The following is a 25739-nucleotide window of genomic DNA, read 5'->3' on the forward strand; positions in this document are numbered from 1 at the left end:
AACAGCACAGGTCATGCTCTTAATCTGAAGGTGCATTTGCAAAACCGGAAAAGCTATTGAGGACTATTGAGTCGGTTTCACAGTACAATCCATCCAGAACCTACGTGAAGGCAGTCCGGCCTATGAGTCTGGCTGATTGATGTTCGTCAGGTGGGATAACCTCCATTAGACCAATGAAATCTCAGGCCCGCCTAGTAACTACGTCTGATTGGCAGAGTACAAAACCCCCACCTCCCCTACCTTAGTCGTGTTGCACTCACTGAAACGTGACTACCAACAAGAGAGCAGACGGCACTGCGTTTGGAAATACATTTATATAAAACCTCTAGTTTGGACAACATTGGATAAACAAATAATGACTTCCAACCGTGTTATAATCCGCTTCATAGCAGATTATTCCCCATCTGGAAAGTATTGATACTTGATATAGGCCTATTGTAAAAAAAAGTTCACCTTATATCACCTTTTATTTATAGATATGTTCTTTTGATCATGAATACACGGTAACACCACTAGGGGTTTATCATAGCCTACCATTGTATTTTGTTCAGGCAGAGCAGGACTTAAGTGTTCCTCTTAAGTGGTGCAGTAAACCTACACCAAGGTAGAAGGGCCTATTTTTCTTTCATGTTGTTGATGCAGTCAGATGGGAGTTGAATTGTGTCTAAATCAAGATTCAAAATATAGCAATGAACACACCTTATTCTCACAGTACACTGATGCCACACACAAAAACACACCATATTAATATACTGTATCCTTTATTTTTTGAAACGTATAAACTGCTACAGTTTGTATGTATAAAAATGCATCATCTATACTAGATCATGGTCAGAAACTGCATAAGTCATCTTTAATGATAAAATAAGTAATATATCTCACTCCTAGTTGTTCCCGCACGGTCAATAGAAATTATTCTCCCAATGTCATCATGTGCCTGAGCAAAGACCTTTGAACGTAAAAAGTGTGCGGAATAACAATTTCTTTCGATCCTGATTCCAACATGCAGGTGTCTTAAAAACGACTGCACTGAGTGACAAATGTAGAAACTAAACAAACTATTTAGTAAGACAGGTTATTCGTATACCACTTTAGGGGTCTCAAGACACCTGCATGTTTTGAGTGTCGCAAACACAGCCAATATATAATTTTGCCATAGTTTGCTTAGTCTAACAAAGTTTAAATACTTTCATTGTAAGAGCACTAAATTCATACAATTACATTTGTAACCCAATACCATGTTTCACAACTGAAAACTCTGAAGTATGACCAAGGTAAAGCATGTATGTTTGCAGTTAATAAATATAATAAGTTAAAAGTCATGATAAATGGGAAATACCCATAAATATTCTTCAATTGAAAAAGAAACAATTCAGAATATGTGACTTCTAATGGCAAACAAATGACAGCGCACAGGCTAGGTGCAACTAACCCTGGTGCATAAGTTGTATGGCTGAAGGTGTTGAGGTTGTAGGAGTCAGAACAATGCTACACTGCACACATAGCACCAAACCAAAGACAAAGGCAGAGGGTGCAATACGCTATGAGCATATTGTTTTCTTGAACATGTTTTCTACCTCCTAGCTGCTATAGTTCACAAACATACCCAAAGGTAGGAAGACGAATGCTAAATGACTCCCAATCACATAAGAGATTTTGTGCAGATCCTCTGGATAAAGGCATATAGAAAATAAAACAATAGTGAAAATTATCAAAAATGTATAACCTTTAAAAAATATATAGTAGAATACTTTTATATAAACTTTTTATCAATCTTTCATCATTTTGTAAGAATATTTGTACATGTAAATATCTTGTTCGGCGCTCAGTTCATGTAGTGATATTCTGCAAGTACAATAAATTAAATGGAAAACCAACAATAGGTACAAACAAAACGTAAAAAATACACATACAAAAACATGCAAAAGAAATAAGAATGATGAAGTTTGAAAAACAATTCAAATACTCCTTACTTGCTTTGAAATATAATTTACCTATGTGTCATTGTTGGCCTTGTCCACACGTACAGGACAAAGCGATGGCACACACAAAAATGGGAGCAGTATCCGAGCCTTAACCTGGATTAAAACAAAATGTAAATGAAAGATACCAGTTTTACATGATAACTGTGTCTGTGATCGGAAGCAAGTCTATGAACCCACAATGATCTCCATGATGTGGTCGAGTTCATTGAGATCGGCCCTACAGCTCGAGTTGGAGGCAGGGCCATGGGAGGAAGCCAGGCTGTCCAAGAGGTCATAAGGACCCATTTTAGGGGCGCTCTGCATGCCTGTGAGCATGGTGTCCAAGTCATAGTAAGAGGCGTCAACATCTGAGAACAGCTCCTCGAGGGCCGCGTCTGACCCGGGGTTATTGTTTTTGATCTCAAACTTTCCAAAAACCTTTCCCGTTGACATTTTGGACTCTTGACCTGACAGTTCCTCCTCATCATCATCATCTCCAAAACCCGAGTCTTCAGTCGCTCCATTCTCTAACTCGGCCTCTGCCCTCAGCTCGGCCCTCTCCCAGCAGTGGCCAATGGTCCCCAAGAGACAGGTAGTGGCTCCGTCGCTTATAGCGACAGAACACAAGGCCTCGTCGGTCACCACCTCCTCTTCGTGGCATCCATCGTAGCCCATCACAGAGAAGAGCTTGGGCCCCGCATCCTGCTCCAGTCCCGAGGACCGGCACAGAACCTCCGTGGCAACCAGGCGTTCAGACGAGCTCTGACCGGAGCTGGCGAAGGCGTCGGTGACCACCTGCCAGCTGCCGTCGTGGGTCATCTCCTCCTGGATCTGCCGCACGGTGTTGGCGATGAGCACCGAGCGGCACAGGTTGGGCTCCACCAGCATGTGGCACAGCTGCAGCTTGATCAGAGACATGTCCAGGAGGGACTGACGCTGCAGGCTGTATGGCGCCATCTTGGGACCCTCGGGGTTGCCGCCGGCCACCGCGTCTGCTCCGTCAGCGAACTTACGTTTGGTGCCTTTAGAGTACATAGTGGTCCTGAGGAAGGAGGTGAGCCAAAGACCTGGGTTAGAAGATACCGTGACAGATTTACAGACCTTTTTTAAAATGTCAGTTCTGTATTGCTGATTACTTGCACATTTCTGTGTAAAAGATGCAACACATTTCTTCATAGGTAGCTAAGTCAAAATATAACTACGATAGAACTAAGGGGTTTCTAAACAAACTCTAACATGAATAATGCTAATCCATTCACTTTCCAACCTGAAGCAACTGCATCTGAACACCACCACAAAAGACTATTCAGAAAAAGATACTTGAAAGGGTTTGTTCATTTACTTTTCTCTACGTTTCCTACGGCGGCGCACTGGCATATACACGAGACGACTTCCTCTTTTGCTCATCACTTCAGCGTGTTACTGACAAACTGCTTCTGTTCTCAACTCTTTCAGATCTTGTCAAGCAGACCACCAAGATACCTGCTGAGTGAAACACCCAACTTTGTAGATCACTGGACTTAACAAAACAACAACAAAAAACATTTTGCTACCAGATTTCGTTTGCTTCCTGCCTTAGATGAGCCACCAGTTTCTTGTCTAGAAACAGGTGACACTGACAACGTTTGATGAAGTGGAAGTAGTAGTAAGATCAATGGCAATCTTGCATTCATCTGAATTCTTAGCACAGAGTGTTGTTGCTTGTCAGGGTCAACATCCACTGAACATCTTCTGTTACAAACCTAAAATGAATGCCTGTCAAAACAAAGGGGTTCAAAAGCACATTTTACACAGATTTTAGAAACGATTTTGCCTAACATAGTACTTCGAATACTGTTCCTAACTACGATGAACTGCAACCCTAGAAAACATCAGAACAATACTTGTGCCATGTGATGCCATCCACAAAGATGTGCAATAGTGCCTTTCGTCTAAAAGATCCCAAGGCAAGTATCTGCCAAAGCAAAAGAATTGTGCTATGTAGAAATGAAGACACAAAACTGAAAAGGGCTAATGAGTAACAGTACTTGTAAGTACAGTACATCTTTATTGTGCTGTATAGAAATCAAGATGGTAGACACACAGAAATGGAAAATGTCTCATGGCTGAACAGCACTTGCACTGTACATATATCCAGTACCAAGACAAGTGCTGGGACACTGCAGTCACGACGACCAGCCACCCACAGGGTAACAGGAGCCTAAAAGTGACCAAAATACTACTAAAGCAGGAAGAACACATGACAGTGACCACTACATGTCAATGTACATTACATCCAACGCCACATGGTTGACTGCTTGTGTGCCACGGGGGGAGGGGAGATACACTGGCCCATACTACTGAATCTGAGGTCAGCTGAGGACATCTTCAATGCAATTGTTGATGTTGCATTGCATTGGATGAAAACCAAGATGTCCTTATTTGTTAAGCAAGGTGGATACTTTGCACCAAACCATTCTACTGTTAGTTGCAGGCAAAACAAATTAACAAATCATTTTTGATAGTGAGGGGGCAGCGTTTCTGTGCAATGGAGATGATTTGTTAAATATAAATCACACAACATCACATTGACGTCTCAATAGACACCCCTTGTACAGTAACAGACAACATTGAAGGGGGGTTTAGTGGAAGTTTAGATAAAGGCATGAGGGTTCAGCCTACCTGACACAAGAGTGATATCCCAGCACTGTAGGGACAGACACCAGAATGCCATCTGACACCAGAATGTCATCCTCTGCAACTAAAACTACATCACAGGGGAGGTGTCACGTAATATATAAACACCTTTCAAGTTTGCACTCATTTTACAAAAAAATTGTAATATTATGAACGGAACAGGGCAAATGTAGGTAAAAGTGAAAGGTCAGTGCCCTACCGAGTATTTCCTTTCAGTACAATTAATGCTCCAGAAGTGCAGCTGAGATGGTTGATACGCCTTTGCATTATAATGTAACTTTTTTTAACCTCTTCAATACTGTCTTATGTAAATTGTGCATAGTGCCTCTTGACTATATGTTACTACGTCATATATTTTAATTAGTAAAAATACACATTCTCTAAATTCAACATTTCCGTAATTTTCAAATTATCCACTAATGTGATTTATCACAGACACAACAGCGTATGCCAAACCGCTTGTTCCACAACCAGTATGAGGGGGGTTGAGTACTTTCTGCCCGTATGCCTGTGCTGTGTTCAAGCTCCACCCAAGACACACTCCCCTCCCCCACCGCATTGACGTGGTATTAGAACGTTGCCATCACCGCCGGATGAGTCCACTTCAGCCGTAATACAGTGGAAAAAGAGGTATGAGTAACTATTGGGGCCCGGTGGATGTTCTAGGACATTTCTATAAAATAACTGTCGCAACCATTTTATATACCGTAAGTGTAGTAAAGACTTAGAAGCCTCCAAATGTATGCACAAACCCCAACCTGGAGAGGACACAAGAGGCCATCTTGAATCCATTCTACAAAACTTGAGTTACAACATAAGTTACAATGTGTTCGGATACATTCACACAACGTGTAAATAAATATTAAAACCGAATTAATATCGTTACATAAAATGCTACCGAGTAACACTTAGCCTACATATAAGGTTGATGAGGAATTCAACTCGTGAACTTCCGCATTGAGCACTTGCGTTCGAAATCGACCGCGCATTTACTATATTTGGGGGACTTTTATTTTTAAAGAGCAGACGGACAATTTAACTCATTACAATCGAAACATAATTACATAATGCAGCGTCAATTTTTACCCACTTACCTTTAAATAATACGTTTTACTTTCCGAGTGTTCATGTGCTCTACGTGGGTAATGAAATAACAAGCGCAGTCCTCTCCGCTTTTCTCAGACAGACTGAATTCGAAGCCAGATCGACTGCTTGGCGGCCAGCTGCGGCAGAGGGAAGGGTAAAGTGGGCGGACACATGCAGCTTGATCGACAGGCCATCGCATGAACCAGGAAAACATGAACAAAAGCCTCAGTGAAGAAACAGATTCCACCACGGGTCTAGCCGGCAGACAGGACACAATAAGGCCTCTGTTTGGGAAACATTTTTAGACTAATGTTCCATCTGAGATGTACTAAATCAAAAATTAAGTACCTTGACTTGAGGTGAACCTTTAACATTTAGTTGAGCACAAATACACACAAATGTTCCAACCTTAAATTTAAGAGATTGAAATAATGTATCACCATTGTATTGCAAATTTTTTTTTTGTATGCATTATAAATTAGAGTCTTAAATTTACTTTGAAAATATCATTGTGAACTTCCATGTAAGGCAATGTTGAAATAATTTGTGTAATCAAAGGTTTAATTGGACCAATAGGTCTGCATCCCAATAGAGTGTCTACCCTACATACAAACAACACCACCAAAATGTTGGTTATGCATCTGGTATTGCCCAAAGCTTTTATTTGTGAGACTCATCTTTGCCTGAAAGTGGAGAGTGCAGATTCTCATTGTGTTCCGATGACAACCTTAACCCCCTCCCAACATATGTCCCATCGTTGGCCATCATTCCACACAATAGGCAGAGACAGCACCGTCACGGGCCAGGCTGAGGTGCAGGAACAAAGGCGACAGCAGAGAAACAGGGCACAGCTTGCGGAGGATGCTCCCAGTAACACACTTTTAACACGGTTGCCTTTTTAGCCTGCACATCATGAGGCCCAATGGAGGTTTGGATTATATGGTTACATGATATACACCAAAAAAGACTAATTTAAATGAATATATATATTTTTTTATTGCCGTTTTGTTCAAATAGGGGAAAGAGGTGAGGAGCCAATGAAAGTCATAAATTCTTCTAGAACATGAGGTCATTACAAATGATGAAGTCACAACAAACAGGAGTCCAGGACAGGGCTTAACACCCCTCCCCAGTTCATAGCAATATTGAACCAGTAACCAATTGAACTAGATTATGTTTCAAATTGATCATGTATTTTGAGGATGTAGGTGTCTTCTGAGGGCTGCACAGTGTGCCAGGAATACCCCTACATCTTCATAGATACATAATCAATTTAAAACACAATCCAGTTCAATTAATATAATAAAATAAAGAATAGTGGACACTGTCTGTTTACCAAGCCCCACTCTTCCCCATGTCGTCCCTTATCAACGTATCACAGTGTAAGATGACCGGAAATCTTTGGTTATCGCAAAGTCAGCCACTGTGGCCTATATCTCTCATTTTGAATTATAATTATTATATTACACTTCATCCCAACAGGCAACAGGTATGAGTGATGTAATGGTCAACTATACTACTACAACTACTTGTGAGGATAAATATCATATTTTTGATATCGAAATGTTGCCATTCTGGAAATGTCTTAATCATGGTTTAAGACCTAAAACCACATGTCATAGTCATGAGATTGACTGATGCCAAAAGTGTGTCAAGTTCCCTGCCACCACCGCCAAATGAGTGGCAGCAATCCCATGTGCACCTGAACTTGGGCTCAACATTGTCCAGCCTACTTCTGCCTCAACAAAATATATTTGTGACGCATTGGCTGCTTGTTGGGAGCTTGCCAAACTTGTTGAGCAGGTTTGTTTTGTTGTTGCCCGGCCTGGTTACCATGCATTTTTAAAAACAAGGATTTATGCCCCGGCAGCATACGTGTGCCTGTTGGTCTGAGAGTGACTCACGAGCTAACCTGCAGACAAGAGGAAGTGAGTCAGCATGGGAGCACATGTACTTCTCTGCCATTACAGCAGGACTCCACTGGTAGGTATGGAAGCAACTGTTATCAGTATGCTACCCGTTGTGAAAGTATGCAGTAAGATTAAGATTTGGGGTGGAAATATGGGCAAAGAGTTGGTCAGGTAGGGCAAATTATTACATGTCTTTTTCACTGCGCGGAAGGACTAGACATATATGCTCAGTTAGTGGTGAGGGCTTTTCAGAAAGAGATTGAAAGGAAGAGAGCGGGAGATTGAGGGATAGAGTAATTACACACTCATAGATATTAGATAAGTGAGAAACATTGTCAGAGATAAGCCAAGGATCTGTCTCCATCTAGTGGTAGAAAACAGCTCTATTTATTGTTCAGAACACGGTGTGAAAATGAAAGATTTTCCATCATTTGATCAATTTATTAAATCACTATATTTTATTAGTTGTCCCACCACGACCACCCACCCATATTGGTCTACGTGACCATCCATTAATCCATACACCAATCCATTCATCCACTCATCCCACTTTCTCAACATGACCCTAGTATCTGGGCCTCTATAACACTACAAATCGTTATGACAATCCATAACCTCATGTCAAAGACACGAGGTATGAACTTTTCCACCAAAACGTTCTCAAAGCTCACTGATGTTGGCTAGAGGCGTATACAGCTGTTAACCCCTAGGGGGAAGCAAAGTGATTTATCAGTCTGTTTCAAGAGTGTATGGCCAGAAAATGTCGAACTCCCATTCTCGGGAAACTTCCGGGTTCTGAACTGGTTGCAGTTCCACTCTAGTTCCATATGAGGACGCTAACGGTCGAGTGCAGAATGAATGGAGGTCTATGGAGCTACACCCCTCAAAATCCACTTTTCTCAGGATATGATTTTTTGTCTGGTAATATGAATTCTGAATTCGAAAGGGGAGGCAAAAAAATGAACACCGCTGGGTGTTAGATATTTTTAAAGTCGCCTTTCTGTTCTAAAAAGCCTTTGAAAATGTCATTCACGTCATACACATCGTACGACCAGAGCTATTGCTTGACGGCAAGCTCTGGTTACTTCCACTTTTCTCTCGTGGCATCGACAACACAGCTGACAGGTTAGGCTCTCCCTGTCAATACACATGCTAGAAAGAGTTTTGGCTTGCTAATGTTGTTGCTAATGTTGCTAATGCTCCAACATTCTGGTTCTGCTTCGGATGCCATCAAAGCGGGATCTCTGGTCGTAGTCAGTCCTTCACTAACCAATCCTTAAACAGGCTCTGCTATGGCTGCACCCTCCCGTCTCATGCCCTCCCGTCTCATGCCCTCCCGTCTCATGCCCTCCCGTCTCATGCCCTCCCGTCTCATGCCCTCCCGTCTCATGCCCTCCCGTCTCATGCCCTCCCGTCTCATGCCCTCCCGTCTCATGCCCTCCCGTCTCATGCCTCTACTTTTCAAAATAAAAGCTAGTCTGGTCCGCTATTTCTCCTTCCTATTTTGGTGTACGTGTTTTTGTTTAGCTAGACTACAAACGGCTGCAGCCTGAGAGGCCCGGTTGAGTTTAGGCGTCACAACGATGGTTGAGGTTAGGATTAGTTTAAGGCCAGGAGTCGTAGCAGAGGTCGAGGTTAAGGTTAGGCACAACCACGACGGTTGGGGGACAATGATGGTCGGTAACAGCACACCGTGCATTTTTTGTCACCTGCGGTGTGTTCTTTTTTTTAAAGACACTGATGTGTACCTTAAGGAAAATCACAAAAAGAAACCATTAAAGTCTGCAACCATAAATTGCTCTAGGTAACGTTAGCTAATATTCGCTAACAAATGTCAACATAAAACGCTGATGCAGTTTTAAATGAAGGTCATCGCAGGTTTCATCAAATATACGTTAACATCAGGGACAGAACAATAACATCCAGAAATCAGCAAATAATATATTGATTAAAAAAAATCTATTTCGAGTTTTTCAATTTGTTGCAACAAACGTGCTCACGAACTTGCCTTTAACTCCATCCGTAAAATAATTCGCGATTTAGTATTTTTGACCCTCTGACTTTTCCGTTGGACAGCTTGGCCATGAGACGGGAGGGCATGAGACTGCAGGCTGCAGCCATACCCATCTCGTCTATTTAACCCATTTTGTTCCACTGTCATCAGTTTTTTGGTAAATACAAGATAGAAAACACATCATTTGCTCTCTTGACCACAGATAATGGATTCTAATACCTTAATAATAGTCATGACTCCCATCCAATTGACCAAGATATTCAATTTGATTGAAATAATAGATGTATTATCAAAGCAGACAAGTCACTAAGTGAAGCTAGTGAAGCCCTTCATTCATCAAGGTGTTTGGGTAACTGGGCTATGACAACCATATCTCAATACTGTTAACTAGTTAGATGAAGTGTCAGTGAATTGGGGTCAATGAATTATGAATGCCAGAAAATCTATTGACAGGATGATTGTGTGGAAAATAGTCTACCTAGAGCATGATATTTTGCACATAGATTGTATCGAGGTACCATCTGCATTCTAATGTCGTGGTTTCTGCAGCCTGAATTCTTATGGATTGGGTAAATATCTTTTGGGAAGTGTTTATCCAAGGAATGCCAGAGGGGTTGAGGGTTTGATTGTGTTTCTGAGGCTAAAGGCAGGGGGAGCTGCTTGTGCTTGTTGTGCATGAATAATTCACGCTGCTCATGAAAAAAGTAGACAGGAAGAAATATATGAGAGAGAAAAACAAAGCCAAAGACATAACAGCGAGTGAGAATGGGTACCATGAGAGAGAAGATAGGAAGGAAGTCAAATTTGACTGCACTGCAGCCGATGATTGACAGAACATCATTACACAACGCCGATATGGAACTTGATGCGAAAATGTGCTTCTTCAGCATGTTTCCTCATATGTAATTCCTCATATGTAATTTTCTGCGCAAAGTGGAAAAGGTTAAGGGCGCTTAGGTTTGTGTGTGTGCTGACCACACACACAAACCATCTTACATTTAGTCATTTAGCAGACGCTCTTATCCAGAGCGACTTACAGTAAATACAGGGACATTCCCCTTCCCATAGGGTGAAGTGCCTTGCCCAAGGACACAACGTCATTTTGGCACGGCGGGGAATCGATCCGGCAACCTTCTGATTACTAGCCCGACTCCCTCACCCCTCAGCCATCTGACTCCATCTTCAACATTAGCCAAGTCCTTTAATAAAACATGGGGGGAAACTGGTATCCTTGTCAACAACTGCCCCCAGTTCCCTTCCTCTTCCTTCCTCCAGCCCACCATGTTTTTCTCTGTCCAACCCTGCCCAGAAACAACCCCACCCAGAGAGGGGAAGAGGGCGGGGCTGAGCAGTCAGGTGAATAATGCCTAAGTGGCCTCCAGCTGAGATTGAGACTCTTGTCACCTGTCAGCCCGACAGACAGATACCCTCAGAACCTCAGGCCATTAGGCCGTCCAGACAGTTGCCCACTCCACCAAACAGACTGTCAGGGACCAACCACACTGCCAGGCCAAGGACAAGAGGGTAGCGGGGAGGAGGGGTCGAGGGGGTATGTGGGACTTCCCCTCTCGGTAGAGAAGAGTTCCAATTGGCTGTTACCAGGTGCTGCCTACTTAATGATTCATTGGGGTACAATTAAGCAGCCTGTCTTGGTCATTGAGTGGGTTAATTATTCATGAGGTATGTGGAAGACAGGAAGCAGATGTACCATATGACCATCTGCTGTCTCCACTATGACCTCTGTAGTTATTCCAAAATGTACCCTTTCATGCTGTGTTGTACTATGGGGTGGTGGGATGGGAGCAATGGCCCTTTAGTACCCCCCTTGGACATTTTCAGTGATATACTGTACCACAAACTCAATCTATAATGGCTGTCCCTCTGAAACAACCAAATCAGTATGAAAGATATGATAACAAGAATAACGTACCAATATTCTGCGCTTGAAACAATGTAACGAATTTATTGTAGTCAAATGTATACTTTATAAGATAGTATGATATTTAATTCACATACAAATCGAGTTCATATGTGTAAGGGAGTTCTACTTCAGACACTATTATTCATGCAGGCTGTGCTGTGTATTCAGGACTGATTACTGAAATCAGGTTGATGAGGTGGAAACTCTGTATGAGAAAAGCAGTCCTTCAACCTCTAGGCAGAAGAATAATTGAATACGTGTGTACAAGCATTTTCCCAGTGGCTGTGACTTGGGTTCAGTATAGAGTAGGGGACACTCACTAAACAACGGGATGGTGAATGGACAATCACAAGGGGGGCCAAGTACAAGCATGCTGTAAGCGTAGACTGTTTCCCTAGAAAAACAAACAACACAGATTTCTAAAACTCTGACACAGTAGCTGCTTCACAGCTAAGCTCATTTTGTCATTGTGCATGAATTGTGTGTTTCCTTTTTTTTTTGAAACATACAACGGGATTTGAATCGGCAATCTCTTGACTTGTAGTCAAAATGCTCTACCACTGAGCTGTCCTAACCATTTTTTTCCATTGCTGTTCAATATACGCAGCTGTTGTGTGCTGCTGTGCAGAATTGCTCAACGACTACCATACATGGACAACCACACCCAAACTCTCACCACCACAGACACCTGTCTTTCTCACACATAAAGTGCCCCCCCCCCCCCCCCCCCCCCCCCCCCCCCCCCCCCCCCCCCCCCCCACACACACACACACACACACACACACACACACACACACTCACACTCACAGCCCGGCAGGATGTCTCACAACCAAGTCTACTACTGTCTAGACTCGCACACTTACAAAATGGGAGGATATGTCTCCTGAGAGTTTGCGTTTCATGTTGGATGTGTTTGAACTCCTATTACATTCAAAGATTCTCTGATTATAAAAATAGATGTTGAAAATGTTAATATAACAATGAGTTTTATTTAGAAGAAGACATAATATGTTACCCATAGATTCCAAAGTATTTATTACCCACACAGTATATACAGTAGACGTAGATCTACAGATGCTTCAATTTCCTAATACTAGAGAATACTGAAAAAGCAAAGATACTTGGGTGAGGAGGAAGACCCCACCACAACCTCTACAATCCACATCAACACACATTTACAGTTAATACACACCAAATCTTCCTGTTACCTGAATACAAATGTGATCTCTGTCTTGGTGAGAAAGATGTTTCCTGTGTGTCAATCTGAGAATGAACAAAGTATTTCACAGGAAATGAATCACTGCTTTTCTTGCACAAGTGATAAACACTCCTAATTGGGAAATCACCTCTTGTGATGGGAACCTGACGTGCGCTACCCAGAGTTTGGCTCATACATGTAATGCCTTGCTGTCTATTCTGATGGATGTCCTCTACTTTATCATATGTAGTTAATCCATCAAGATCAAAGCTTAAAGATGCTGTAAAGCATATTCCATGATTTGAAATTCCTGAAAGCATGTGCAAAGCACGAAAACTCTGTCGTACTTAAATGTGGAGTTAGACCGTTGAACAGTTTCTCTCCTGTTTTCAGCTCAGGTTTTGTAAATGTGGGGCAAAAACCCAACCTATCTACATGATTGCATTCTGTTACTCAGCTGGTACGATGCAAAGACAAAGTAATGAACACATAAAACACTCAGACACTGCAGGTAGGTCTGTTCTGATATCTGCACTTGATTTAGCTAGTGTTGCTGTTGTGCAAGAAAAGCAGTGATTCATTTCCTGTGAAATACTTTGTTGCTAAATTCAATGAATTTGAGGGGGCGGAGCTTATGGTCCTTCAGGCGACCCCCCCCCCCCCCCCCCCAGTCTCAAGCAGAGAAGACTGCTGATGTTCACACAATTTCAAAGCCTTATTTAACATACTTGTCGGTGGTTTTATTCATTCGAATTTGGATGGGTAGTTAACAACACATTCTTCTGTGGTGTGATGAACTTCAAACTCATTTTCAAATCCACTTTACAGCATCTTTAAGAAGAGCTAGACAGATGTTTTGAAAATGGTCTTCCTGTGAATAACACGTTTTTTTTTCAACTGGCAATTCTAAACCTCAGATCTGCTGAATCCTTTGAAACGTCCCATGCTTAAAGTATCTCTATGAAACTTGCAGCCTGATTTTGAGGTTGAAGGCTGCTGACACAGAAATACATCCACAATGCTGATAAGATCATTAGAAATGTCACACATTTTACATGCAAAAACAGAACACAATGACAAACATTTACAAATATATTTCCTGTCTTTCTTCATAAATAAAAAACCAGATACACTATGACAGAATACACCCAAATAACTTAATTTATGTCTTATTAAGTAAAAACGATGAATCAAATTGTCAAGAACACTTTACAAGCACAATAAATAGGAACAAAAATTCAAGGTACAAATAAAGTATTAACAAGTTGGACTATATTAGACTGGCTTTCACACCACTGTCTGGTGTGAATGGCATCTGAGAACACTCCGAAAAACGCTGCCCACATTCATGTCTCAATCTTGTATGTCAATAGCAAAACAAAAAAAGAAATCTAGATCCAAATAACAATTATCAATCTCTCTGTTAAAACTTAAAAGACGGAATTTGGCTAAATAACTTCTTTTTTTAAAGATATTTGTGGAATTTCTTCTCTAATACGGATAGTGACAGTAATTAGGGAGACAGCAAAGGGGAGAGAGAGAGGGAAGAACATGCAGTAAATTGTCCGGGCTGGAATTGTACTCGGCCGTTGCGGTAAGGCCTTGCTTACCAGGTACCAGGTGAGCCACTGGGACACCCCAGGCAATATCACCATAAAGTCTTCTCTTACCTAAGCAAACTTTACAACCGTGCTTCTGTGGAACACATTTTACAAGGCTGCATTGTATCGTCTCAGATTGCTACTGTTCTGTGAAAAGTACCACAAGAGTGGTAAACTTGACGCCCTTCTTTCATAAAGTCTGCATTCAGATATAGAATCAAATCAAACCTCACCTCCTCCATCAGCTACCACCCACTGGGTTGGTGGTAGCAACCTTAAATGAGTTCTTCATTTGGTGCTGGATGCTGTCTGTGGAGCGAGGCTGCAGGGTTCCTCGGCGACCCCTGAGTCCTGCCAGGCCGCGACTCATCTCCTTACGGATGTTGTCACTGGACAGCACATAGAGGATGGGGTTAATGGCACTGTTGAAGGTGGACAGACCGAGAGAGATGGTATACGGCGTGTAGATGCGTTGTTCAAAGTGGCAAGCTCCCAGATCAGGAAAGTGGTAGGTGACAGCCCGCAGTAAAAGGATAATATGATACGGTGCAAAACAGACGAGGAACAGCGCCACCACGGCCACCGCTAGGTAGCGCACCCGTTCCTTCTCGCATGGCCGTAGTCCTGTACTGGCCTGCACGTTAGCCAGGATGGCACGGTTGGTGAACACCAGCACTGCCAGCGGCATCAAGAAGCCAATGACGAAGCGGGCATAGTTAAAACCAGTGACCATGGCAGTGCTCTGACCCGGCTCAAAACAGCGCCTCTCCCCTTTGTCTGTATTGCCTTCCGGCATTGTAAACACGGGCACGTGACCCACGGCTACCACCATGACGATCGTCACGGTGACCACCGCCGCCAGCCTCTGTTGGCGTATGCCTCGGGACTCCATGGCGTAAACCACCGCCACGTAGCGGTCACTGGAGATGCAGCAGAGCAGGAAGATGCTGATGTACATGTTGGTGAAGAACAAGTAGCCCGTCACCTTGCAGGCCATTGAGCCCCATGGCCACTGATGACCTGCGTTCACATAGACGGCCCACGTGGGCAGAGTGGCCAGGTACATGAGGTCACACAGGGACAAGCTCCACAGGTACACGCCCAGCACATTCTTCCGGCGCACCTGGAGCCAGGTCAGGTAGATGGTCGCCATGTTGGCGGGCAGCCCGATAATGAGCACCAGGCTGTAGAGCACCACCAGGGGCACGCGGTCCTGGTCGTACGGCGCGGTGCAGTTGGAGGGGGCCCTCCAGTCTGCTGTCCCCGAGCTGGTCAGAGTCACCGTCTGCTCATGCATCATGTCTGGGGGGCAGATAGAGGGACGGAGGGGGGGGGGGGGGGGGGGGGGGGGGGGGGGAACTAGAGGTCACGTTTGCTATTCTTGTATGCAGGTCATATCCTCTAGCTACTGTTTCACTTCACTGAAACCTCCAAAAACACTTCTACATACGAGTCTAATGAGTGAGTCAAAAGAAACAGACAGAATTACGTACAGGGCTGGTCAACTGTTGCAAGAGCAAAAGACGTTTGGTTGGCTGACCTGGATTTCACAGTCATTTCCTCAGGATTATGGAAATCATGAAATGTGTCAAAATGTGTGGCCATCTCATAGTCACTTCGTTATTTTATTTTTAACACTCCCTACCTTCACTGAGAAGTAATGAGTACAGACATCAGTCTCTTGGGTTATGATATGAACCCTGAAAAAATCCTCTACACCTAAAACAATCATCTATAGCCATGAAGGATGAGATGGTGGACTTTATCGATGACTCGTTCAATGACACTGTTCAGGGTACCCAGGCATTTGAGATTTTAAGGAGAGTTTTGGGGGTATTTTCTGATTTATTTTTATAGTGACATGAAAGGCAGGGGAGGGCATGACATGCTGTAAATTGTTCAGGCAGGAAACAAACTTGGGCTGTTGTGGTAAGGCCTTGGCCTATGTGTTTATACGCATTCTACCCAGTGACAGGGGCACCCCCAGGTAGAGATTTGGAATTGCGTTTCGGCATAGTTTTGTGATTGCCTACACTGCATTTTTACCAGATAAATCATGCAGCTTCAGTAACAAAGCAGATGCACATCAGTCTGAGATATTTTGCACAAGCTTTTAACCTCTAACAGCAAAACAACTCCAACCCAATCCCCACAGCTCCCCACTGCTCCCTCAAACAAGCCTCCCAAGCTTAGCAAGACATCTCCTAAAAAAATAATTACCAGTTTCAAAGGAGATGGGGGGAATACTGTAGGATGCAGTGGAAAGTAGATCAGTAAACATGGAAACGGCCTGTAAATTGTGGTCACTGTAAAGAGCAAGTCTCTCAAAGCAACCAATAAGGGTTGTGGAGAGGGTGCAGGGGCTTGTCCATGCATAGCATATCACAGCCCCTTAAACCTACTTTTATGGGTAAAGTCAGCAGTCATTTTATTTAGGTTTTATCAAAGCAGACATGGTTTGGAAAAAACTGTCTTGAATAGTCTGACATGGCGTCTGGCACCCTGTCATTGTGGTTGGTTAGTTCCAGCAGCATCAGCAAACATACTTTTTACAGAGAAACTGAAAATGCGGCATAGGTCATCATTAGCACCAGTTGGATTCAAAATAGTGTGTCCACATTGGACCACTCAAGGCTTTACCATCCTGACTAGACACTGTCTGGATCGATAATATATGAATGAGAAGAATACTCGGCACGTTGAGCACCTTTGTCTTCATTGTGTTACATGTCCTCTTTACTGTCACACGTTAATGGAAAATATGGGCCATATGACTTCAAGCGCACATCAAACCCCTTGTGTGTCATTTTCTATTAGCCATGTGACATGGGCACACGTTAATTTCACACCCGCATCTCGTTGCTCAGGGCATTTTGGGGGTAAATGTTTTTTTGTGGATTTGTCTCTTGCAGTTTGGATATAACCGGGTCGTATTAGTGACAGTGTTTGAATAGTTAAAGTGGAACGTGGAGTCGGCGCGGTAGCGCCGTGGTGATGAACATTTTGATTTTTTCAGCTACTTTTTAAAGTTGTGTCTAAGGTTTCAATTAAACTATAATGTATGACAAATTTAAATACTTAATTAATGAATTAATCTTTGCTTTATAATGATAATGCGTTACCATTTTACTATCGGTTTAAGTGAAAAAGGTCAGAAAGTAAACATTTATTTGTCTGAAAATGTTAGAAAAATCCACAAGGTAAAAATAAATGGTAATTTGCCCTATTAAACACACGATTAGCTAAATTGCGTCCACTTTATAGCCAACTGTTCAATATAGAGCCCTCACTTCTCAACTGGGAGTGTTGTGGGTGTGTATAGCCTACACATGGCCTACAGTTAACTGCATGATTCCATTCCTATAACGTGTTTTAATTGTTTTACATAGTCAGTTGTATCTGTGCAATAAATGAACTGTGGCTGATGTAATGACAATGTTAAATAAATTCAAATAATTTTGCAAATAGCTCCCTGTGCAGTATCACATTTAGAAAATAAAACTTACCGTTGGACTGTGTCGCTCTTGTTCATAGTAAACCTAGTAAAGAGGATGTGTCAGCATCATATCGGCCCGATATCTACCTTGTGTGCTGGTTTGATGCAGTTCATTGCTTTATGTCTGCTTTGATAGGGGGAGGTACCCGAGGAGACCCAATTGTCACGTGGGTGGTATGGGACGCTACAGACACATTATTAATTTATCACTGAAACAAGCTTACTTCTCCTAAAATATACATTGATATATTTATACCGAATAATTTGGTGTGGAATTGTCTGTGGAAACCTTGTTTAGAACTGTCTCTTCAATTCAAACATGTTCAGAGAAAATTATATCCAGGTAAAACAATGTATTTAGTTATAGGCAACCCACGCACGCACGCAGTCATTTACAGGAGCCTATGATAACAGGGACTATTTGAATTTCAGTTAGTTGTGGTCCTCTGGTTGTAAACCAAACCTGGCATCATTTTCTCAACAGTTAATGAAGCGGATTGAGTGGACCTCCTTCAAGATTGTCCCTGTGAAGTACATATTTACTACGGACCATGGGAGCTGCTTAGACTTGAAACGTGCACCTTAATGTAAGTAACAAACAAAATAAGCACGTTACTCAGTCTTTGATCTCCAGGAATGTCCTCCGTTCGTTTTCTCTGTGAGAGAGCCAACAAAAATCTCTCTGACAAAAAGCAAAATTATATTGCAAAATAAAGTGCCCCAAACGAACAACTGAAAAAAGAAAACGCTGCGACAGCACTTCCTCAACCGTCTGTGCGGTCTCTTGGATTTACATACATACACACTGTGCTGTAGATGTGTTAAGGCAAACATGGCCAGGGTTGAGTAGGTTACTTTTTAAACGTTACTCCCCAACCCTGAACATGGCTGCAAGCCATTTTAAGCTGCCACAACAGTAACCCAAAAATATTGGTAGGCTACACTGTTACAACTTCTGACAATACAATAAAGAATCTCATCAAGTCAAAACAAAAAAATAATCTAATCAACAAAACTGACAAAAGCTTGCAACTTGCCATGAGGGTATTTTTGCATGATCAATGTTCAATTATTTAATTTCTGTGTTTGGTAAAACTAAAATGACAAGAAATGTACTAGGACGTCACGTGCATGACAACAGTGTAACACTTAATTCCAGACGATATCTTCTTGTGATGCACCTTTTTGCATTAGCTTGGGTCAGGAGCACAGTGCCCAGGATGAGCGAAGGACACTTGGCAAGGCTGATATTAGAGCTGGGTTAAACATTCCATTCCTTTGGGTGCTCTTAATTCAGCTTTCAGTATATGATCAATTATCAACTGAAGTGCACAACTAACTAACTAAACTGACAAGGTAAGGTAAATCAAGCACACCCTAGAAGTTATAGAGGGAAAAACCAGACAATGAGTCTTGACCTATAGGGCAAGCTTTATGTGAGACAACACTACTGCAAAAAACAATGGGAAGGGTTTGGCTCCATGGTTTCTTCTCTGCCATCCTGTTACCTTCACCATTTACCCGACTTATAATGTCAGGTAAAAATGTCCATTACTAATGTAGACAATCATTCTTAAATGCTGCATGTTGTTAATATCTTCCATGGGATGAGATCAGTTTTTCCACCGCATTTGCTGCAAGTAAAAACAGGGCACTTGTTCACTGACAGTCAAACTATCTAACAGAAGTAAAAACAACAAAACATGAATTCAACACATGTTAAATTAGTGATATTATTTTTCATAAAGGCCACATTTATTCAAATAAATAAGTGCTTCTTAGAACAGGATCTTGATGCAGTCCCTAGTCTAATTATCTCGCCACAATTGTGGTGGCACTTACAGTAGAAGCCTGTATCATCAGCAAGACATAATTTATTCTTTGATGACCCTACCAGTTGCCTATACACCATCTCCATACAGTATCCTCATATCTACACCTCAGCAGTAAGGCACACAGGGAGTTGTTTGAGTCACAACGAAAGAAAGAACAGAACTTTTTTCCCATGTCTGTGTAGTCGGAGTCCCCAGTTTTGTCAGCCATCTTACCGGGTTATTTAGGATTTCCTCAATCTTCCTGTCCTCTGGAGATCCCCTCTCCATCTTCCCCCGGTAAACAATCAACTGCTGCCGGTCCTTCAGATCCCGGTAGGTCTATAATGCGGTCACACACAAAAACATCAGCCATCACAACTGATCCAGTAGAGCTTTTTGAATATTGACATACATCGAGTTATGTGAAGTGTATCCATTTGCATATACATATCTATAAATATATGTTGTGGTACTATGTCTTCATCTAGTCCTGCGAGCATCTATCCATATCCGTGTCTCACATTGATGATGGTATCATGGCACTTGTACTTTTGCGCCAGACTGATCTTCATGTCAGTGTCATCCACCAAATTCACATAATCTTGCAACACCTGAGAGGAAAGGAAAGGATGGAAATGGAGAGGGAAAATGAAAGGAGCCTCATGGACCATTCAAATCAAATGTATTTGATATTACAGTTTGTAACATACTATATGGGTTATCTTACATGGAATTGTGAGAAACCTTATGTATTTTCTACATAATATGGGGCATATACAGCCGAATACATATATTTGAGTGCATTCGTACAGGCTACAGCATAAATTAGGGTGTGGCAATGACATAGAATAAAAGCTAGCCATAGGGATAAAAGCTAGCCATAGGAATCCTACTTGTGTTGAATATAATACTAGACAAAATCTTTGCTCTCATAACCAAAGTCCAATGCAGTGTGAGATGCACACATTCCTTCAAAGCGCTGAGATGAAAAATACATGAATAAAAATGATACAGTCTGCAGGGTACCATCTTTACAAGATACTACAGCAGCAGATGCCCTACCGAGACAGGTGCGTTGTTTTTCTGCAAGATGTCCACCACTCTGTGGAATCCTACAGGAGACTTTTTCTTGGTGTAGCCTAGCCAGTTCTTAGAGGTGAACAGTGCATCAACATCAAACCACTGTTTTAGCTTTGCCCTGGCACCTAGGGCTGTGAGTAGATACTGTTTCTCTGAAATCTGTGAAATGAAAAAAACATTATGAAACCAGTACCAGACCAGTACTAGGAAAAGTAAATGTTGTGAATCGTTGGCCTGGGAACCAGAAAAATGTGAAAGCTCATGTTTATTTGCTCTGGCCACCCGACAGATTTCTACTCGGCAGTGTGGTCAATCACAACCGTTTATTTGATACGGGTGGGTTTAATCTGATTCATGTCTGTACAAAGGAGCAATGTTGTGACATCTTTGTGAACAACCAAGATAACGTTGCATCCAGGATGCTTCCGTCTTACCCTGAAAGTCTTCCGAATGTTGGCTGGGCTGCTGTACGTGCCCTGTGGGGGAGAATGGACCACTGTCATCCTTTTCCCTCAAATGCCGCATATTCTAACATGTACTAGTATGATTACATTTACATACAGTTACTCAAACAGGCTTTTACCATCACACACACACACCAAAAAGCTGGAGGTAATAGGCTCAGATCATAACCAAACAGTCTGCAGTAGCAGCTTACGTCAGACTCTCCGAAGTGGTAGAAGCAGGAGTAGTACAGAGTGGTGATGATGGGCATGTTGAGAATGGAGGCTTTCCTGGGGTACTTTTTAAAGATGTCTGACTGGCCACTGCTCTCCACCTTTTTGTCATTAGCCTGGTTTTAGCAGGGATGATAAGACATTGGTCACAAACAGGACAGTTAGTGAGACATTTTCTGTGAGAAACTAAATGTACATAATGGGCAGTTGGCCCTTCACCATTTTTCATGTACAAAAAATATACAGTGTAATACCAACAAAGTACTAACAGTGATAGAAGTGTACACTTATATTTTACCACACAATATATGTCACCTCAATGATAATCTGTCGCTCTAGGAGTGTGTAGTGGTCTTGAATGTGCATAGCATCGTCTGGTGAAAAGGGGAGACTGAAAAAAGACAGTTCTGGCAAATTAGGTGATTTCACTCCATGTCAATAACTACATCATTCATGAAATGGCATACTTATTTCACCTGTACTATCTGGGAAAGGGTTTCAGTATCATGATGCCTCATTTATTGAACCTGCACTCAGATATTTTAATTTCCCTATGAAGGGAATTCATATTTTCAAAATAATGATTTTTTCAATATTACGTAAAAAACTGAAAAATAGTTAAAAAGTTTTTACCTGAGGCAGCTCTTCAGGTGATCCCTCCGTTTGTTTTCCTCTTTGATATTGAGGTATTCTCTGTACTGCAACAGCTAATTCGAAACACGACAAAAACAACACACCAATAAACCGCAAGCCTTAAGTTAAACCTGCACTGGCTGGACAACGATAGTAAGGATCAAATCCCTGCTTGGCATATTTCATGATGTCCTATGTTCATTTGTTGTGTGTATAATGCTGAGTGAGCTGAATGCTAATCAAATTATATTCTTCACTTGAATCCCTGAAACTATTCCACTTTTCGGCCTCATATTTTTTGTAATGCCAACTCATAATGTTTAAGGACATACCGACATGTCTTCTGTTCTTCCCAAGGACCTTGAATGCATGAAAAGGTGGAGATAAAACAACATTTAAACAGATATGACCTTGAAGTTTGACCATGTGACAAATTCAAAAAGGACCTTCTCACTGTTGCCACTCTCACCTACCTGAACAGCTCCAACAAAATCTTTTGTTCTCCCATTTCCTTAAGGTAGTGGATATAATGCCGAAGAGCTATTTCCCTACTAATCAACTCTCGAAATAGAATTTCTGTAAAGAGACATTGGACATTTAGTCATTTGAAGACGCTCTCATCCAGAGCGACTTACAGTAAGTACAGGGACATCCCCGGACACTGTCATTGTCTTTACCTCATAAAGTCAAACACAATAAAGTTGCTTTTGCTCTGCTGTCAAAAGTATTACATCCGTTCAAATGTATCTTAACTTCATGTTTAACTACTTTAATCCAAGTTTTTTTATGAACATCTTGCAAGAACATAAGGTAAATTACCTTGACATACAAACTGTATGTACAAAATTGCATTTAAAAAAATACTCTTACCTTTGCCTAATGATTTCTTTAGATATATCAAAATCTGCAATAAGGCATTTGAGAAAAAGAGTTATGAGTATAAATTTATTTGTTTTTTTATATTTTCTGTTCCAACAAAACAGAACTGTACCGCTGTGATGACGTTTCCATCATGTGCGTTCACAGCCTTGTCCAAGAGTAGCAGTTTGTCTTGTAAAGAGCGGAACTTCTCCAAAGAGTAGGCCTATGGGGGGGAATACAATCAAATGTAACTCTTGATGTAAGGGTCACTTGGTCACACGAATTTTAACGCACATTAAACCACTGTTGTAGTTACCTTTCCCTGCTGCATTCTCGTCACTGTCTCCTCAGGGGTCCAATCGCCCACGTAGTCCTGTAATCACAACAGGATATGACATAAGTGAACTAATTACATGTTTACAAAAAAGGTACTAATCTAGAGCAGTATCTTTAAATGGTTATAATTTGGGGGGAATTATTTCAACTGCATTACTGCTGTACCTTGTATTCTGATTTTGGCTTCCGAAGCTCTGGGGCATAATGTCTGTTGTGCGTATCACTAAAAGCTATAAAGATAGCAACGAAAATGTTTATGACCATTGAAGTTGTGAATAATTCCATCTACTAAAGGTCAGTGAAAATGTGTGTTCTCTCCCTGTCTACACACTTTTGAACACACAAACACAATAATTTATCTTATTTAGATTTAGCAAATGCTAGAAACAATTGTGCTTACACTCAGAAAAGGACTGTTGATTGCCAAATTTGGTCTTTGCTGTGTGAGAAAAGTATACAAAAGTACAGATATTTCATATCTCAATATTTAAGTAATAACATTAAGTTAGTATTATAATATGTACTGAGTAATAAGCGTGTCTATATGAAATGTATTAAGCACTAAAGAATTTACCTTTGAATAAGGAACTTAAGGAATACCCTGAGTTATTCTTGGGCAATGAGGGAGCAGTGTCTATTTTGGGGAAACCCATCTCCCGTTGTTCGCCTGTTGTTGTCCGGGTGCTGGAGGCCGTCTCCTTGACAGACCAAGCAATACCTGCGGAAAACCCATGGTCACTTCAGTACACACAAATCCCTCTTGTTCGCCTCAGTGTACCTTTAAATAGAGCAGCTAGAAACAGGCTATTTTTCAGACCATTTTAGCTCCAAGACAATAGGAATTATAGGCTTCACTGCAATATCATGAGGTAAACATGAATAATAATCCTCTCACTTCCAACAGGTTCTCCACTCCAGCTGACCTTCTCCACGTCATCGTCATCTTCATCAACAAGATCACGAATGCTGTTCACTGCCTGCTTGGATTCCTTTAGCTACAAAAAGTAAATCTTAGAAACAACATTGCAACAGCCATTTCTAATTGCACACTGTGTTACAGGTTTAACGACGTCTGTCCTTAATATGACAACGTGCCATGACATTGACAAAGGATAATTTCTGAGCTATTTACCTTGGTATAGTCATCATCATCGTCCTCAAACGTGAAAGCTTTGACCTTTAAATTCGAACTGTTCCAATAGTCTTCCTCATCCGGCTTAACCCTTATCATCTGAAGAAAAAAAGAACAAATCACGTCCACTACTACTATAGCCACCAATTGACCAGCTGTTTACAAAACTGAAACTGGGTGACAGAAGTGGCTAGTTAGCTAGCCTCGTCTGTGTTGTTTTGAATACTACGATCTAAACTGTTAAACCAACCATAGTGCACGCTATGTGATGTACGAGAAGTGATTTGCTGCTTAACCTAATAACGTTATTAAATCAAACAGATAACAGCTAGAAGTGTTAGCCTACTGTATGCCCCTTAATTGATATCTGGTTTACTCGGCTGGGATGAAGCTTTCTGGAGGCTGCAAATAGGTAGAGCTACAGTACCTCAGATAATATTGTACAGTTCAAAACGACAACTATACAGAACGGCAGTGTATACAGTTGAATAATAGATAATGAATACATTAATGGGCAATATAAGCAACAATTTACCTTTTACTTCCAATAAGAGCGTTTTAGCAACACCTCGACTTTAGAAGCGGCACTGTGGTGCTTTTGGGAACTGTAGTTTACACCTGTATCGTATAAACGCTTCCGCATTTGCTAGTTTAAAAGGACTACAAACCAGACACCCACCCGCTTGAGGCAACGGCCCCGGTGGATGTTGGTGGTATTGCATTTCCTGTTTGGTAGCTGACTCGTCCGGTCGATAACTTTTATTCATTTCTGGGTATAAGGACTTAATTTAGTTAAAGATGTAAGAAACTTCCACATTTCGGTTTGTAAGCTCCAGAATCCAATGAACACAACTTTACCTTGGTCTGTCAGAGAAATGTGTTTATAGTCACAACACAGGCCTTTAAATATACAAAAAAAACCTGTACTAACTGATGTTGTAATATTGGATTTGCCTGCTGCCGCCTGGTTGAATAAAAACATTTATAAATGAAAGACACAGGAAATATTGATGTTATAGTTTAATAGGGAGTGACAAGGCTCTCCTTAAACAGGCTCTGATATAAGTCTATGAGGGAGACAAGAGTGGAAGTGCAACCCATAGATATGGTGCAACCCAGAGAATGTCTAATATCTAATCCTTAAACAGGCTCTGGTGCAACCAGTTCAGAACCCGGAAGTTTCCCGGTGGCACTGAAAATCACAAAACACTGAACTTCAAAATAAAAGATCGCGCACAAATATATCTAGCTATGCGATCACTGTATGCCTATTTTGTAATTCAAAACTGTGAATAATTATTATATTATCTATGTACTACGATTTCGCACAATGCGTATTA

At 41.6% G+C, this 25739-nt stretch overlaps 3 protein-coding genes and 1 long non-coding RNA gene across 14 annotated transcripts; 1 reads left to right on the forward strand and 3 right to left on the reverse strand.

The window, feature by feature from the left end:
- Positions 1–744: 744 nt before the first annotated feature.
- On the reverse strand, positions 745–5845 carry cdca4 (cell division cycle associated 4). Of its 9 annotated transcripts, none has more exons than XM_047021873.1 (4): positions 5735–5840; positions 4626–4710; positions 3307–3446; positions 745–3006 (listed from the first exon to the last, which is right to left on the reverse strand). In XM_047021873.1, exons 3-4 carry the CDS (start codon positions 3369–3371, stop codon positions 2151–2153), a joined length of 921 nt encoding a protein of 306 aa, XP_046877829.1. In that variant the 5' UTR covers positions 3372–3446; positions 4626–4710; positions 5735–5840; the 3' UTR covers positions 745–2150. The 9 variants fall into 9 exon arrangements, with proteins under 9 accessions (XP_046877829.1, XP_046877827.1, XP_046877823.1 ...); XM_047021871.1 differs by having other exon boundaries at positions 3307–3449; XM_047021867.1 differs by having other exon boundaries at positions 3307–3719.
- Positions 5846–7561: 1716 nt separating this feature from the next.
- LOC124468876 lies at positions 7562–24824 on the forward strand. 3 transcript variants are annotated; one of them, XR_006956242.1, is made up of 3 exons: positions 7562–7709; positions 18351–18453; positions 24172–24824. It is a non-coding gene; the product is annotated as an uncharacterized LOC124468876 (long non-coding RNA). The 3 variants fall into 3 exon arrangements; XR_006956241.1 differs by lacking the exon at positions 7562–7709 and adding an exon at positions 8656–8761; XR_006956240.1 differs by lacking the exon at positions 7562–7709 and adding an exon at positions 18036–18209.
- LOC124468861 (probable G-protein coupled receptor 132) lies at positions 13532–17974 on the reverse strand. Its single transcript, XM_047021863.1, has 2 exons — positions 17877–17974; positions 13532–15672 (listed from the first exon to the last, which is right to left on the reverse strand). The coding sequence occupies exon 2, from the start codon at positions 15668–15670 to the stop codon at positions 14612–14614; it is 1059 nt and encodes a 352-aa protein (XP_046877819.1). The 5' UTR covers positions 15671–15672; positions 17877–17974; the 3' UTR covers positions 13532–14611.
- On the reverse strand, positions 18460–25737 carry vipas39 (VPS33B interacting protein, apical-basolateral polarity regulator, spe-39 homolog). Its single transcript, XM_047021856.1, has 19 exons — positions 24935–25737; positions 24400–24498; positions 24163–24262; positions 23842–23985; positions 23668–23706; positions 23433–23497; positions 23248–23304; positions 23062–23154; positions 22941–22974; positions 22544–22646; positions 22403–22430; positions 22071–22144; positions 21753–21828; positions 21419–21553; positions 21195–21236; positions 20743–20919; positions 20202–20291; positions 19915–20019; positions 18460–19500 (listed from the first exon to the last, which is right to left on the reverse strand). Exons 2-19 carry the CDS (start codon positions 24496–24498, stop codon positions 19480–19482), a joined length of 1482 nt encoding a protein of 493 aa, XP_046877812.1. The 5' UTR covers positions 24935–25737; the 3' UTR covers positions 18460–19479.
- Between the last annotated feature and the right edge of the window lie 2 nt (positions 25738–25739).

This window comes from Hypomesus transpacificus, chromosome 6, assembly GCF_021917145.1.
Source record: "Hypomesus transpacificus isolate Combined female chromosome 6, fHypTra1, whole genome shotgun sequence".
Taxonomy (NCBI): Eukaryota; Metazoa; Chordata; class Actinopteri; order Osmeriformes; family Osmeridae; genus Hypomesus; species Hypomesus transpacificus.